The 17,249-nt window shown below is 37.2% G+C and overlaps 1 protein-coding gene across 2 annotated transcripts in view; it reads left to right on the top strand.

Moving 5' to 3' along the window:
* Positions 1 to 17,249, top strand: part of DENND5A (DENN domain containing 5A) — a 118,547-nt gene that overhangs the window by 82,673 nt on the left and 18,625 nt on the right. Inside the window, exons 9-13 of one of the 2 annotated variants that reach the window (XM_042957782.1) lie at positions 5,666 to 5,816; positions 6,509 to 6,602; positions 9,660 to 9,791; positions 14,572 to 14,724; positions 14,977 to 15,955. In XM_042957782.1, the coding sequence (XP_042813716.1) occupies positions 5,666 to 5,816; positions 6,509 to 6,602; positions 9,660 to 9,791; positions 14,572 to 14,724; positions 14,977 to 14,982 (536 nt within the window). In that variant the 3' untranslated portion in view covers positions 14,983 to 15,955. Of the gene's footprint in view, positions 1 to 5,665; positions 5,817 to 6,508; positions 6,603 to 9,659; positions 9,792 to 14,571; positions 14,725 to 14,976; positions 15,956 to 17,249 lie in introns of those variants that run through there. The other variant, XM_042957781.1, reaches the window with a different exon arrangement.

Here is a 17,249-nt window from a genome sequence, read left to right as displayed (position 1 = left end):
ACGATCTCACGGTCCATGAGTTCGAGCCCCGCGTCGGGCTCTGGGCTGATGGCTCAGAGCCTGGAGCCTGCTTCCGATTCTGTGTCTCCCTCTCTCTCTGCCCCTCCCCCGTTCATGCTCTGTCTCTCTCTGTTTCAAAAATAAAATAAACGTTAAAAAAAAATTAAAAAAAAAAAAAAAGAAACTGACAAATTGTCTTTCACAGCACATTTTATATTCCTGCTAGCAGTGCATAAGAATTATAGTTCCTCTACATTGTTGCTAACATTTTTTTATGGTCAGTCTTTTCAATTTTAACCCTTCTAATAGGTTTGTAGTGATATCTCATTGTGACACCACAATGAGATATCACTACAAACCTATTAGAATGTGTTGATTTGGGTCTTCCTGATGATTAATGATGTTGAACATCTCTTGGTCTGCTTATTTGGCATTCATTCATTCATTCATCTTTTCTGGTGAAATGCTTATTTAAATATTTCTCCCCTTTTTGGAGGTTGTTTTCTTATTGTTGAATTTTCCAAGTTTTTATATATTTTTCATACAAGTACCTTATCAGATACATAATTTGCAAATATTTCCCCTACTCTGTCGCTTGTCTTTTCATTCTCTTTACTGTTTTCTGAAGAGCAGTGTTTAAGAAAAACAGTGCTTTTAAAATGTTGATGAGGCCTGATTTACGTTTTAAGAAAAAATGGATCAAATCTTTAAAAAAATAAATGAGACGCCTGGTTGGCTCAGTTGATAGAGCATGTAACTCTTGATCTCAGGGTTATGAGTTCAAGCCCCACCTTGTGTGTAGAGAATACTTAAAAATAAAATCTTAGGTAATTTTGAAGAAGAAGACCAAAGCAGGAGGCATCACAATCCCAGACTTTAGCCTCTACTACAAAGCTGTCATCATTAAGACAGCATGGTATTGGCACAAAAACAGACACATAGACCAATGGAATAGAATAGAAACCCCAGAACTAGAACCACAAACGTATGGCCAACTCATCTTCGACAAAGCAGGAAAGAACATCCAATGGAAAAAAGACAGTCTCTTTAACAAATGGTGCTGGGAGAACTGGACAGCAACATGCAGAAGGTTGAAACTAGACCACTTTCTCACCCTATTCACAAAAATAAACTCAAAATGGATAAAGGACCTGAATGTGAGACAGGAAACCATCAAAACCCTAGAGGAGAAAGCAGGAAAAGACTTCTCTGACCTCAGCCGTAGCAATCTCTTACTCGACACATCCCCAAAGGCAAGGGAATTAAAAGCAAAAGTGAATTACTGGGACCTTATGAAGATAAAAAGCTTCTGCACAGCAAAGGAAACAACCAACAAAACTAAAAGGCAAACAACGGAATGGGAAAAGATATTTGCAAATGACATATTGGACAAAGGGCTAGTATCCAAAATCTATAAAGAGCTCACCAAACTCCACACTCGAAAAACAAATAACCCAGTGAAGAAATGGGCAGAAAACATGAATAGACACTTCTCTAAAGAAGACATCCGGATGGCCAACAGGCACATGAAAAGATGCTCAACGTCGCTCCTCATCAGGGAAATACAAATCAAAACCACACTCAGATATCACCTCACGCCAGTCAGAGTGGCCAAAATGAACAAATCAGGAGACTATAGATGCTGGAGAGGATGTGGAGAAACGGGAACCCTCTTGCATTGTTGGTGGGAATGCAAATTGGTGCAGCCTCTCTGGAAAGCAGTGTGGAGGTTCCTCAGAAAATTAAAAATAGACCTACCCTATGACCCAGCAGTAGCACTGCTAGGAATTTACCCAAGGGATACAGGAGTACTGATGCATAGGGGCATGTGTACCCCAATGTTTATAGCAGCACTCTCAACAATAGCCAAATTATGGAAAGAGCCTAAATGTCCATCAACTGATGAATGGATAAAGAAATTGTGGTTTATATACACAATGGAGTACTACATGGCAATGAGAACGAAATATGGCCCTTTGTAGCAACGTGGATGGAACTGGAGAGTGTGATGCTAAGTGAAATAAGCCATACAGAGAAAGACAGATACCATATGTTTTCACTCTTATGTGGATCCTGAGAAACTTAACAGAAACCCATGGGGGAGGGGAAGGAAAAAAAAAAAAAAGAGGTTAGAGTGGGAGAGAGCCAAAGCATAAGAGACTCTTAAAAACTGAGAACAAACTGAGGGTTGATGGGGGGTGGGAGGGAGGGGAGGGTGGGTGGTGGGTATTGAGGAGGGCACCTTTTGGGATGAGCACTGGGTGTTGTATGGAAACCAATTTGACAATAAATTTCATATATTGAAAAAAAAATAAAATCTTAGGGGCACCTTGGTGGCTCATTCAGTTAAGCCTCTGACTCTTGATTTTGGCTTAGGTCATGATCTCATAGTTCCATGAGTTCATGCCCTAAGTTGGGCACTGTGCACTGACTACATGGAACCTGCTTGGGATTCTGCCTCTCTCTCTGCCCCTTCCTGACTCGGACTCTTTGTCTCTCTCAAAATAAATAAATAAACTTTAAGAGAAATCTTAAAAAAAAGAATGGGGTCCCTGGGTAGCTCAGTTGGTTAAGTATCCAACTGTTGATTTTAGCTCAGGTCATAATCTCATGATTCATGAGATCGAGGCTCACACTGGGCTCTGCACTGACAATGTGTTGCCTGCTTGGGATTCTTTCTTTCCTCTCTCTCTGACCTTCCCTACTCACACACTCTGACTCTCAAACAAACATTTAAAAAAAGGATTATACTTTTGCTATTATATGTAAGAAATTTTTGCCTATCCAAGGTCACAGATCTTTTTTTTTTTTTTAGTGTTTATTTTGAGAGAGAGACAGAGATTGTGCATGTTCGCATGCGCATATGGGAGAGTCAAAGAGGGAGGGAGAGAGAATCCCAAGCAGGCTTCATGACCTCAGTGCAGAGCCCAGGGCAGGGCTCCATCTCACAAACTGTGAGATCATGATCTGAGTGGAAACCAAGAGTCGGATGCTTAACTGACTGAGCTACCCAGGTGCCCCACAGATTTTTTTTCCCCTCTGTATTTCTTTCTAGAAGTTTTCTATTTTCAGGCTTTATATTTAGGTCTATGATCCATTTCTTGTTTTGTTTTGTTTTAAGTTTATTTATTTTGAGAGAGAGAGCATGAGCAGGGGTTGGGCAGAGACCGAGGTAGAGAGATGATCTCAAGCAGGCTCCAAGCTCTCAACATGGAGCCCAGCGTGGGGCTTGATCACACGAACTGGGAGTTCATGACCCAAGCCAAAATCAAGAGTTGAACACTTAACCAACTGGTCCACCCAAGCCACCCCTATAATCTACTTCAAGTTAATTTTTTTAGATAGTGTAAGCTAAGGATCCAAATTCATTCTTTCCATTTTTCTTTCTTTCTTTCTTTCTTTCTTTCTTTCTTTCTTTCTTTCTTTCTTTCTTTCTTTCTTTCTTTCTTTCTTTCTTTCTTTCTTCTCTCTCTCTCTCTCTCTCTCTCTCTCTCTCTCTCTTTCTTTCTTTCTTTCTTTCTATTGAAATTGCCTTGAATCTGTAGACCAGTTTAGGGAGAATTGATGTCTTAACATTACTGAGTCTTATGTTCCATGAACACAGCATACCTCTCCATTTATTTAGACCTTTAGTTTCTTTCAAGAGTCTTATATAGTTTTCGGTGTGCAAGTTTTGCATATCTTTTGTCAGATTTATCTTTTAAGTATGTCATTTTTTGAGATGTTATTTTAAATGGTATTGTAAAATTTTAATTTCTCATTGTTCATTGCAAATATATAGAAATACAATAGAGTTTTGTATGTTGATGTGTGCCTTGCAACCATACCATACTTTTTTCTAATTGCTTTCTGTACATCTAGCTAATTTTATACATAGATAATATTGCCTGCAAATAATGATAGTTTTACTTTTTCCTTTCCAATCCAGATGCCTTTTATTTGTTTATCTTGTCTTATTGCACTGGCTAGAACCTTTACTATAGTGTGAGACAGATATGGTGATAATGGGCAGTGTTGTCTATTCTTGATTTGGAGGGAAAGTATTCGCCGTTAAGTATGATGTTAGCTGTAAGTTTTTCAAGGGATATCTTTTATTGGTTGGTGTTTGCTTCTGTTACTAGTTTGCTGAGAGTTTTTATCAGAAGTGGATGTTGTATGTTGTCAGATGCTTTTTGTGCACCTATTGAGGTAATTATATGGTTATTAGAATTGGTTTTTTAATTTGGTGAGTGATATGCATTGATTTTTGAATATGTAAATCAACTTACATTCCTGAGAGAAACTGTATTTGGTCATGACATATTATCCTTTTTGTATATTATTGGATTAGATTTACCAAAAACTTGTTTATAGAATTTTTGCATCTGTGTTCATGAGGGTTATTGGTACATGTCTCGGTCTGATTTTGTATCAGGATAATGCTGGCTTCCAAGAATAAGTTGGGAACTATTATTTTTCTTCTCTTCAGTTTCTTGGATTATTTCTTCTTTAGAGATTTGGTAGAATTCATCACTGAAGTCATCTGGACCCGGAGTTTTTTTGTGGGAAGGCTTTATAAAGCTATTTGTTTGTTTGTTTGTGTTTGTTTATTTATTTATTTATTTATGTATTTATGTATTTATGTATTTATGTATGTATGTATTTATTTATTTATTTATTGTTTATTCATTCAGGGAGAGAGAGCACAAGCAGGGGAGGGGCAGATAGAGGGAGAAAGAGAATCCCAAGCAGGCTCCATACTGTCAGCACAGAGCCCAGTGTGGGGCTTAATCTCACAAAATGTGAGATCAGACCTGAGCTGAAATCAGGAGGTGGATGCTCAACTGATTGAGCCACCGAGTTGCCACAAGATTTTTAAGAAATGTTTATTTATTTATTTTGAGAGAGAGAGATAGAGAAGGAGGGGCAGAGAGAGAGGAAGAGAGAGAATCCCGAGCAGCAGCAAATTCAATTTTTAAAACATATATAGGGCTATTCAGATTATCTATTTCTTCTTGAGTGAGCTTTTGTGGTTTGTGTTTTTCTAGGAATTTCTCCATTTAACCTATTGTTAAATTTGTTGACATTAAATTATTTGTAATATTCTGTTGTTAATATCTATAGAATCTGTAACAATGTTACCTCTCTCATTCCTGACACTGTTAATTTGTGTCTTTTTCTTTTTATGCTAATTAGTCCAACATTTTACATTAGTTTTACTGATCTAAAAGAACCATTGTTTGGATTTATTAATTTTCTCTCTCTTCTCTTTCATTGACTTTACTCTGGCCTTTATTGTTTCCTTTCTTGTATTTACTCTGGATTTAATGTCCATGTCCTTTTCTGGTTTCTTAAGGTAGAAGCTGAGGTCAGTAGTTTTGAGAACTTTCTTTTCTAAAATAGACATTTATTGCTGTAAATCTCCTCTCAAGTAATATTTTAATTACGTATTCTGATATTTTGTGTTTTCGTATTTCTTCAGTTTCAAACTTTCTCTTTTGGTTTCTTTTTTAACCCATGAGTTATATAGAAGCATGCTATTTAGTTTCAAGATGCTATTTTTGATTATTGTGGTTAGAGGACATAATTGTATGATTCAAATTATCTTAAATGTATTGAAACTTATGGTTCAGAATATGGTATATTTTAGAAAATGTTTGACTTATTTTTTGTTGTTCTCATTCAGAGAAAGCAATTGAACTGCGTCTGGCAAAAATTGACCATACTGCGATTCACCCCCACTTACTTGATATGAAGATTGGACAAGGGAAATATGAGCCAGGCTTTTTCCCTAAATTGCAGTCTGATGTGCTTTCCACTGGGCCAGCCAGCAACAAGTGAGTCAACCCCAGGGATTCTCTGATCTAGCTCCCTAACCACAGTGATGAGGGTTCTCCCATATCAGGGCCTGAGCTTGTGGAAGATCCCTGGAATTTTGTAAAGCAAATATGAAGATGACACAGACCATCCAGGTTGTTCATTTGTTTGAACAAGAATACAGGTGACAAAGTATAATTCATTCCTGTCTCTACTCTGCAAATTGGGATAGCTCCACATGCCCAGAAGCTACAAAAAGCCAGACTACAGATAGCTTGCAGTCATCTCTCAACTAAATCCCATACCACACCTAGCTAGCTAGCATTGTGTCTTTAATAAGTGGTGGTTGAAATAATTGGAGTCTGAACCAAAAGTAGATACCTTAGTGGGGTTGCTCTTTTTTAGTTACTTTTGGAGATGAGTGTGTCAAAGCCCAGACAGAGAAGGAGTATAGTTTTGGGTCTGCATGTGAAGTTTTTGCATGTGTTTTAAGAGAGATATGTCTATGTTCCCCTGGGGAGTTTTCTCTTTCTTGCCCAGTCACTGAGCTCTCAGCTACTTTTCCTCAAGGTCTCTGAGCTATCTCTGTTGACTGTTAGGTATTTTTCCTATGCCCAGCGTTATTCCCTAGACATTCATGTTCTCTCTTATCAGTAACCTGACCTTACTTTCTTAGTGCAATGTTCATAATTGCCTGCTTGGATTCTGTCAGGTGGACAAAAAGGAATGCCCCTGCTCAGTGGAGGCGGAAAGATAGGCAGAAGCAGCACACAGAACACCTGCGTTTAGATAATGACCAGAGAGAGGTAAGACATCTTAAGGGTGACAAACAGTGGCTCTTGACTATTCTACACTCTACTTCTCTTTCCCATTTTCATGACCTCTGATCTGATTCAAATGTCTTAGTAGTGATCTCTCCCATAAAGATGGGTTAATACTAGGGTTAGTTCCCGATACCTGATACTGGGCCTTGGTTATGACAAATCTAGGATATATGATGTTTTGCAAGTGACCGCTAGTAGGTCCTCTCTCTGAGCCAGGCCCTGTTTGCAGCCCTATCAGGAGTAATGTCCAGGCTTTCACTGTCCTTTCAGTACTCAGTCATGCATATGCTCCCTGGGGAGTGTGACAGGAAAACTCAGAAGATAAGAGTCTGAGATTTGGAAGAAATTCTTTTAAAATTTGTGAGACTTTGTGTGTGTGTGTGTGTAATATGGTAGAAAAAAGTTAATTCTATTAAAGTGAGAAGGAAGAAAAGCTGAACTTGGGTTAATGCTGTGAATTTCTGAAATGGGTATGGGGGACTTTTCTTCTATTTTTTGTGTATTAATTTAAAACAGATAATCTTTTCTTTAAAATTTTTTTAAATGTTTATTCATTTTTTGAGAGAGAGAGCGAGCGTGTGAGGGGGGCAGAGAGAGAGAGGCACAGAATCTGAAGCAGGCTACAGGCTCTGAGTTGTCAGCATAGAGCACGACAGGGGGCTCAAACTCACGGACCAAGATCGACCTGAGCCAAAGTTGGTCGCTTAACCGACTGAGCCATCCAGGCACCCCTAAAACCAATAATCTTGACTTTTTTTCTTAGAGAAGCAAAAGAGAGGAATGTTATCATTAGGTGCCTGGGGATTCGGGATTCCTGAATTGACTTGAGTTTACCAGCTGAGTTTCTCAGCTCTACTATAACTCGTTCCCAGTGAAGTTTCTACTTCTAAACCTCAGGATGGAGACCCTGCCTTAGTTGCAGAGAAGTTGTAAAAATGGGGCTTCACCTTCAGAAACCTATTTCAGGAACTTCTCTTTGAGAAAAGAACCTGCAATTTGCATTTTATACATTTAAAACCTATTAAAGCATATTGTTTTCATATTAGTCTGACACCTCAGTGAATTGGAAAATAAATACTATTTTGTCTTTGCTGTTTTTTAAAGGAATAAATTAGAATTGCAAGGTATGGCGATGAATTTTTAAAAAATGTTTATTTATTTTTGAGAGAAAGGGGGTTGGGGGAGGGCAGAGAGTGGGAGACAGAATCCCAAGCAGGCTCTGTGCTCAGTGCAGAGCCCTATGTGGGGCTTGAACTCACGAACTGTGAGATTATGTTTTGAACCGAAATCAAGTGTTGGATGCTTAACTGACTAAGTCACCCAGGCAACCCTGGCTATGAATTTTTAACTGCTGATTTATAGGATATGATTGTGCTTAGCATTTTTTTTTTTTTAATGTTTATTCGTTTCTTTTGGGTGGGGGGAGGGGCAGAAAAAGATGGGGAGGGAGAGAGAGAAACCCAGGCAGGCTCTGCACTGGCAGTGCAGAGCCCAGCACAGGGCTGGATCTCACAAACTGTGAAATCATGACCTGAGCCAAAATCAAGAGTCAGGGGCTCAACCGACTGAGCCACGCAGGCATCCTTGTGCTTAGAGTTTTTGTTTGTATGAGGGTGGAAATGAAGTGTTGAGTATTGGTGTTATTTTAGAAGTGTCCCCTGGGTCTTCCATCTCACCTCCATATTCTTTCAACAGTGTTTATTGAGCATATTTACTTGGTCCAATCGTTGTAATAAGCACTTTGAAATATAAAGATGAGAAGGAGATAGGCTTGTCCTCAGGGATACCATTTATTAGGGAACAAAGTCAGATACACAAATAACTTTAGTAGAATAGTCTTTTGGAAGGATCCTATGAGAGGCAAGTCAGTGTTTGATCACTGATTAGAGAAAGCAGAGGTCAGTTCTACCTGGGGTATTATTCAAACAAGACTGATGGAGCCATCATCTCTTTAAGTCTGGGAGGATGATAGGGTTTTGAGAGACAAAGAGCAGTCAAGTGGAAGAAATAAATGCAGGATCAAACACTTGGTATTTGTCTTGTAATGGAGGCTGTAGGCTGAATATTTTGGAGTAAGGAGGTACAGGAGGTAGGTAACAAACTAGGAGGCAGGTAGTCCAGGTGAGAGAATTGAAGCCTAACCTTGGGGGTTGGTAGTAGGAGCAGATTGAGGGACCAGAAGGTAGAATGGACACAATTGTACTACTGGAATAAAGTCTGGGGTAAAAATATTGGTTGTGAACTTGAGATACTGAGAGGATGTCAGTAGTGGGGCCTCTGGGTGGCTCAGTTGGTTAAGCATTGGACTCTTGATTTCGGCTCAGGTCATGATCTCATCATTTGTGAGTTTGAGCCCCGTGTTGGTCTCTGCACTGGCAGCGCAGAGCCTGCTTGGGATTTTCTCTCTCTCCCTCTGTCTCTCTGCCCGTCCCCTGTTCTCTCTCTCTCAAAATAAATAAATAAACTTAAAAAAATAGTATATGGAAAATCACCAGCACATTGTAGGAAAGTGGAAAATGCAGTTATTATTTTAAATGTGCAGTCTTCTATTAAATGTGCAGTCTTCTTTTCTAGGTTCTAATTTAGCAAGGCTATACTTTATGATAGTAAGGGTAGATACCTTTGAAATGGGCAGAGGAGTTAAATTCCTCTCAGCTTGTTGGAGAAAATGATTTTCTCAGTAGTACTCTGAAATTTGGGTGGGTTTGTACATTGAACTATACATGTTGCAGCCATGTGTTAGCTCTGTGTTAACCATGTGTTGTTTTTTTTTTTTTACCTCTTCTATCATTAAAGCAAAGGTAATTACAGTACTCATGGAATGCCTTACATCAAAGAAAACAGAACTCATGTTGTCTGTTTTTCTCTTTGCTGCAAGAGTTGTGTTTTAAACTTGCCACTCCCAACTTTGAGCATAGGAAAGAGACAATAAGAAAGTGCAGGTGATAATAGTGCCCTCTTCAGGCTCTCATTAGTACTGGTCACCCATGGTTTGTGTGCGTAGACACAAAGAGCTTTTGATTTTTCCGTTTGCTGTAGAAGTACATCCAGGAAGCCAGAAATATGGGCAGCACCATCCGCCAGCCCAAATTGTCCAACCTCTCCCCGTCAGTGATTGCTCAAACCAACTGGAAGTTTGTAGAGGGCCTGCTGAAGGAATGCCGCAACAAGGTGAGCCATGGTTTTGTGTGTGTGTGTGTGTGTGTGTGTGTGTTGTTTCCCTTGGGAGCCACGGGGAGACACATCTTGGCCCTGATCACTCTTTCTTGGCTTTAAAAATATTGTTAATATAATGGGATACTACTGATGTTGAGATTCTGTTAACTTAGAATTAGGTGTATTTGCTTTAAATAAATATACCATTAATAGAGAGCAAGCACACTTTGATTGATATTAACATATATTTTTTAAAACTGAAAGATAGATATAGTTTTCAATTTTAGACATCTTATACTATTTATATAAAATCCTTATAGTTGAATTGTCTTCAACAGATTAGTCTTACACACACGAAAATGTTTTTGCCTCTCTGTTTTAATTTGATAGAAGTGGTCTCATTATTTAGATACAAGAATTTACTGAGTGCCTACTGTGTGCCAGGCCAAAGTGTGTTGTTGGCATATTTTTCTCAATTCTACAGACAGTAATTTTTTAAAGCTTTTTTTGAGGTATACTTGATACACAAAAAAATTACACACATATTTTAATGTATACATTTTGACAAGTTTGGACATACGTATACACCCATGATAATATCAACCATAGTCAAGATGCTAAACGTATCTATCATTTCCAAAAATTTCCTTGTGTTATTTTTTTGGTTTTTGTTTGTTTCTGTGGGTAAGTATACTTAACATGAGATCTGTCTCTTAACATATTGTGAAGTGCCCAATAATCTATTGTTAATAATAGGTACTGTGTTAAAAAAATAGACACATAGGTAAATGGAACAGAATAGAGAGCCCAGAAATAAACCCATGACTATATGGTCAACTAATCTTTGACAAAGGAGGCATGAATATGCAATGGGAAAAAGTCTCTTCAACAAATGCTACTGGGAAAATTGGACAGCTATATGCAAAAGAATGAAACTAGACTACTTTCTTACACTATACACAAAAATGAACTCAAAATGGATTAAGTATCAAAATGTGAAACCTGAAACCATAAAACTGAAAGAGAGCACAGGCAGAAATTTCTCTGGCATTGGCCATAGCAACATCTTTCTAGATATATTTCTTGAAGCAAGGGAAACAAAAGCAAAAATACTATTGGGACTACATCAAAATAAAAATCTTCTGTACAATAAAGGAAACAGTTAACAAAACTGAAAGGTAACAACATACTGAATGGGAGAAGATAATTTGCAAATGACGTCTGATACAGGGCTAGAATATGTAAAGAACATATACAACTCAACACCAATAAAACAAATAATTCAATTAAAAATGGGCAGAAGGCATAAACAGACATTTTTCCAAAGAAAACATACAGATGGCCAACAGACATATGAAAAGATGCTCAACATCACTCATCATCAGGGAAATACAAATCAAAACCACAATGAGATATCACCTCATACCTGTCAGAATGGCTAAAATAAAAAACTCAAGAAACACCCAAGTGTTGGCAAGGATGTGGAAAAAAAGGAACCCTCATGCCCTCTTGGTGGGAATGCAAACTGGTGCAGCCACTGTGGAAAACAGTATGGAAGTTCCTCAAAAAATTAAAAATAGAATTACCCTATAATCCAGCAATTGTACTACTGGGTATTTACTCAAAACATACTCATTCGAAAAGATTTATGTACCTCTATGTTCATAGCTGCATTATTTACAATAGCCAAATTATGGAAGCAGCCCAAAGGTTCATTAATAGATGAATGGATAAGGAAATGGTGTGTGTGTATACACACACACACACACACACACACACACACACACACACACACTAGAATATTACTCAGCCATAAAAAAGAATGAAATCTTGCCATTTGCAATAACATGAATGGATCTAGAGGGTATAATGCTAAGTGAAAGAAGTCAGAGAAAGACAAATACCATATGATTTCACTCATATGTTGAACTTAAGAAAGAAACGAACAAAGAAAAAAGACAAACCAAAAAACAGACTCATAACTATGGAGAACAAACTGGTGGTTACCAGAGGGAAGGTGGGTGGGGGGAACGGGTGAAACAGGTGAAGTGAATTAAGAGTATACTTACCATGATGAGCAAGCACTGAGTAATGTGTAGAATTGTTGAATCACTATACTGCACACCTGAAATTAATATAATACTGTTAACTATACTGGAATCAAAAAAAATAATAGATGCTATGTTGTGCAGCAGACCTCTAAAATTTACTCATCTCACATACTGAAATTTTATACCTACAGAAATTTTATACCTACAGTCAAATAGTGAGTTTGACTATTTTAGATACCTCATATAAGTAGAATCATGTAGTATTTGTCTTTTTGTGACTGGCCTGTTTCACTTAGCATAATGTCCTCCTGGTTCATCCAGGTTGCTGCAAATGGCAGGATTTCATTCTTGAGCACTTGAATTGTTTCCATATCTTGGCTATTGTGAATAATGTGGCAATGATCATAAGGTACAGATACCTCTTTGAGATTCTGATTTCAGTTCTTTGGGATATATACTCAGAAGAAGGATTGTTGGATTAAAATATAATCATTCTTAGTTTTTAATGTTTTAGTTATGAATGTAGTTTCTAATAAAAATAGCCTTTCAACCAAGTCGGTGTACCATACTTTTTAGGACAATTCAACTAGCTTGGTCTCTACTACATCTTGTTTATTCATCAGTAGAAAAAAGATTTTCCTGCATCTTCAGTTTGTTAATGGTGGTCATTTATAGAATGAAATCAAATATACTTTCTTTTACAGAAGACGTTATTACAGTCACAAATTAGATGGATATATCAGTACTGATATTTTGAATTCAGGTATTTAAAAAAACAGCTTCTATCAGCTCACTCTGAGCCATTGGTATCCATTATTTTCCATACAATGTTGTCTTCTCTGCTATTAAGAGCATAGGTGATGCCGCCTTTCTTGAAAGAAGCCTTTTCTCTTGTCTCTGAGTTTTGTTTTCCAAGTTGAGGACATTTATTCTCAAGTTTTGAGGTGCCTGCCTAGCCAGTGACACCTTTCTTATGTCCACTGTCTGGTCCACAATGACTATGAAATACATCCCAATTTCAGAGATGTTAACATGCAGAGAAAAATGTACATAATTCGTCTAGCAGTGCCAAATGTTGGTTAGCATGTGGAGCAACAGTTCTCATACTGTTGGATGTATAAATTAGTGTGACCACTTTGGAAAACTGTGTAACATTATCTAGTATTCTTCTCCTAGATCTTTTCCCTAGAGAACAGTGTAACCCAGGAGGTATGTACAAGTAGTTTACAACATTCTTTGTAGTATCCCCAAACAGGAAACAATCCAAATGCTAATCAGTAAGAGAATTAATAAATAAATTGTGAGTATATTCATATGTTGGAATGCTATACAGTGATGGAAATGGACAACAGCTATACCCATCAATGCGTGTGAATTTTACAAACAAAGTTTAATGAAAAAGCAGATCACAAAAGAAAACATATAGGCAAAACTAAACTACATTGTTTAGCAATGCAAATATAGGTGATAAGCATTTCTTTGCTTTTCTGTATAGTTCTGTTGTGTAGGTCAGGATGGTAGGCACTTCCAGAGTGGGAAGGTGATGAGAGAGGACACATGGAACGCTTCAAAGATATGGATGGGCAGTGTTTCATTTCTTAATTTGGGTGATGGTTGTAATAGTGTGTGTGATATATAACACACATACACATGCATGCATATACACACACACATAATACAGGTATATGAGATATATTTTACAGAAAAAGTATTAAAAATAACAACACTGGAAAGAAATATGCCAAAGTATTAAGGATTGTTGCTTCTGAAAGGCAGAATTAGGGGTGATTTTCTTCCTGTTCTTTAGATTTTTGTATGTCACAAATTTATAACATAACTAAATAAGTGTTAGTTAAGGACTTGAACTCAGTATTCATGCGGAGTTAGATTCAGAGGCCAGATCTTCTCTTTCTTTGCTGTGTGATTTTGGCAAGTTCCTTAAGTTCTCTGACCTCAGTTTCCTTATTAGTAAATTGGGAACAATAATAATACTTACTCATAGAGTTGTAGTGCTTAATACAGTGCCTGGTACACAGTAATAAAGGTTACAATGATCATTACACAGTGTGTGTTTTTTGTTTTTTTTTATAATAAGCATTTGGAAATTTTACTTAAAAGTAAATCATTTGTCCTTAATTTTTGATCCCTTTGACAGGTACTTCAGATGTATTTCTAGCATTAAATACTTGAAGGTTTGTTTGGTAAGATCAGTTAAACAATGAGAATCAGAGAATCTCAGAAGTGAGCATGACCAATTTTATTTAACTTTTTTCAGTTCATAAATGAAAAAACTGAATCCAGAGTGAGGACATCACAGAAAGAAGAAGTAGGCCCAGGATCATACAGTGATTGCTGTTTTCTTATCTTTGAAACTAAACTTTAAAAATATATATATTTATTTATTTACTGTGAGAGGAAGAGAGAATCCCAAGCAGGATCTGTGCTGTCAGTGCAGAGCCCAACCTGGCGCTCGATCTCCTGAACTGTGAGATCATGACCTGAGTCAAAATCAGGAGTTGGATGCTTAACCAACTGAGCTACCCAGGTGCCCCATAACTAAACTTTTAAAGAATGTACCATAACCTGACATACATGGTGGAGAATAAATATACTGTGTCTCTTGGTCTTGTTCATCTTGTCCTTCCCAGCCCAGCAGATGTGCTGTGCAGGTGGCCACAACCCTCTCTAGTTGCATATGATCCTGCTTACTGGGTTATCTAATCCTGCTGACTGATTCCTTGTAGACCAAGAGGATGCTGGTGGAGAAAATGGGCCGAGAGGCTGTGGAGCTAGGGCACGGGGAGGTGAACATCACAGGGGTGGAGGAGAACACCTTGATTGCCAGCCTTTGTGACCTCCTAGAGAGGATCTGGAGTCATGGGCTACAAGTAAAGCAGGTAAGGAATGTGTAGACTCTCCCTGCTGAGCAAACTGTCTTTCTGTTTTCACTTACTAGCTTTCCCATACTTCTCCAGCTGGCTGGCTTTGAAGAATGGTGCATGGCATGGTGGAGTGAGACTTGAAATAGCTAAACAAACTAATAAGTAAATAAATATGATCCAAGCTATTTTTTTTTTTTTTAATTTGCTTCATAAACCTGTGTGTTTGTGAAGACATTTTTAGAGTGGCATCTTCCTTTTTGTGAATAGAGCTGAAGGCCAAATTGATAGATCCTTTTTGGCATCTGTCCCTAGTCTGGAAATGGAACACAAAAGAGAGAACTTGGAACTCCTAAGTACCAGATGTCCTCTAAAGGTCCTTCACTGTACATTCCCAGTGGAAAAAGGTCTGTCATTAACATTTCTTTTATATGCAGATAGCTTAACTATCTAAAGATTTGAGAAAGGACTGAATGACAGTAAGTTTGATTTTTACTGCTGAATACCAGAGAATTTCCTTATTTCAGAATACTCTACAATGAATATTTGGTTAAGATGGACAACTTTTATTTTTATACATTTTTAAATTTGAAAAGAACTTGAAATCTTTTCAAAAGCAGTTTTAATATGGATAAATTAGAAAATATATGTAAGTATGTTGCACTATTTTTTTGAGAGCCAACGGTGTCCGGCACTGTTGTAGGCACTTGAGATACCTAAGTGAACAAAACAGACCAAGATCTCTGCCCTTCTGGAGTTGTCATTGTTATGGGTATAGAGACAGTTTACTACATCTGTTCTTCAAGACATTTTTCTATGCACATATACCCATATACAGTGTATATTTAAAAATCCAACTACAGTGAGATACCTTTTCACATCCGCTAGGATAACTAAAAAAAAGACAGACAAAACAAGTTTAGTAAGGATGTGGACAAATTAGAACCTTCACACATTGCTGGTGGGAATGTAGAATGGTGCAGCCACTTTGGAACATAGTCTGGCAGTTCCTCAAAATGTTAAACATGGTGTTATCATATGACACAGCAAGTTCACTTCTAGCTGTGTACTCAAGAGAAATGGAAATATGACGTCCATATAAAAACATGTACTCAAATGTTCATAGCAGCCTTATTCCTAATAGACCAGAAGTAGAACAATTCAAATGTCCATCAGTTGATGAATAGATACACTAAATGTGGTATGTCTGTACAATGGAATTTAATTCAGTAGTAAAAGGAATGAAGGATGATAGATGGTTCAACATACTAAGTGAAAGAAGCCAGTCACAAAAGACCACATATTGTATGATCCTGTTTATATGAAATGTCCAGAATAGACAAATTCGTAGTCAGAAAGTAGATTAGGAGATGCCAGAGGCAGGAGGGAAGGAGGAATAGGGAGTGACTGATAATTCTTTTTGGGTGATGACAGTGTTCTAAAATTAGGTAGTGGTGATGGTTGCACAACTCTGTGAATGTACTAAAAGCTGGATTTTTTTTTTTTTACAGAAAATTGTATAACTTTATACGTGTGAATTTTACGGTAACGTGAATTATATCTCAGTAAAACTGTTTTTACAAAAATCTAGATGGGATCCTACTGTACATAATGTTTTGTAACTTGCTTTTTCTTTTTTTAACCTCAGAATATTTTTTCTGTGTCCTTATCTAATTTTTAGGTGATACTGTAATGTTTAAGAGTTCAAACTAGGAATCAGATAGACATGGGTTTGATTCCCAGTTAATAACTTTATAAGACTGATCAAGATATGTAGCTTTTCCAGGCTTCTGTTTCTTCCTATATATGATGGAATTTTTAAAGTACCCACCTCCATAGGATTCTTGTGAGGATTTAAGATAGTTCATGTCAAGCACTGAACTCAGCCTGGAATGTGGGAGATGCTTTGTAAATGTTTATGGTCATTACTCTTCTCAGATCTCAGTTTTAGTTACTGTATCCACTGTATACATTTTCCATATTTGAATCAATCCTTTATTACTGGTCATTTAGATTATTTCTGATTTTTTAATATTATAAACAATAATGTGATTATAAAATTTTTTAAATGCTAAAAATTGTGCATCACCAAATTCCTAAAATTTTGAGATTCCTGTAGTATAACAGCAACACCATGGGCTTTGGAGTCAGGAGGCCTGGGATTTTTGAATCTTAGCTCCACTGGCTGACTTCCAGTAACTTGTGATTTTTGAGTTTCATTTTTTTTATCAATACTACAGAGTTAATCAAGTCTACCTTTGAGGGTTATGATAATTAGATATAATACAAATAACCTGGCGTGTGGTAGGTATATAACATATGAAAGCTATTATGCTAAGTTCTACATGAAGAATTTGTTTCTTTACTTTTCTTTATAACAAATGAATAGAATATAAATAATCATTTTATCAATTTCCTTGAAGTTGAGCGAGCCTGGCACTATAGTTGAGCTCTTCAGCTTTTTGGTAAAACATATGCCACCAAAACTTTTTAATATTTGCCATAAAAATTTCTAGAGCATTAGTGAGACTTCTCCTGCAGTT

This window comes from Panthera tigris, chromosome D1, assembly GCF_018350195.1.
Source record: "Panthera tigris isolate Pti1 chromosome D1, P.tigris_Pti1_mat1.1, whole genome shotgun sequence".
Taxonomy (NCBI): Eukaryota; Metazoa; Chordata; class Mammalia; order Carnivora; family Felidae; genus Panthera; species Panthera tigris.
This window is presented reverse-complemented; position numbering and strand designations above follow the sequence as displayed.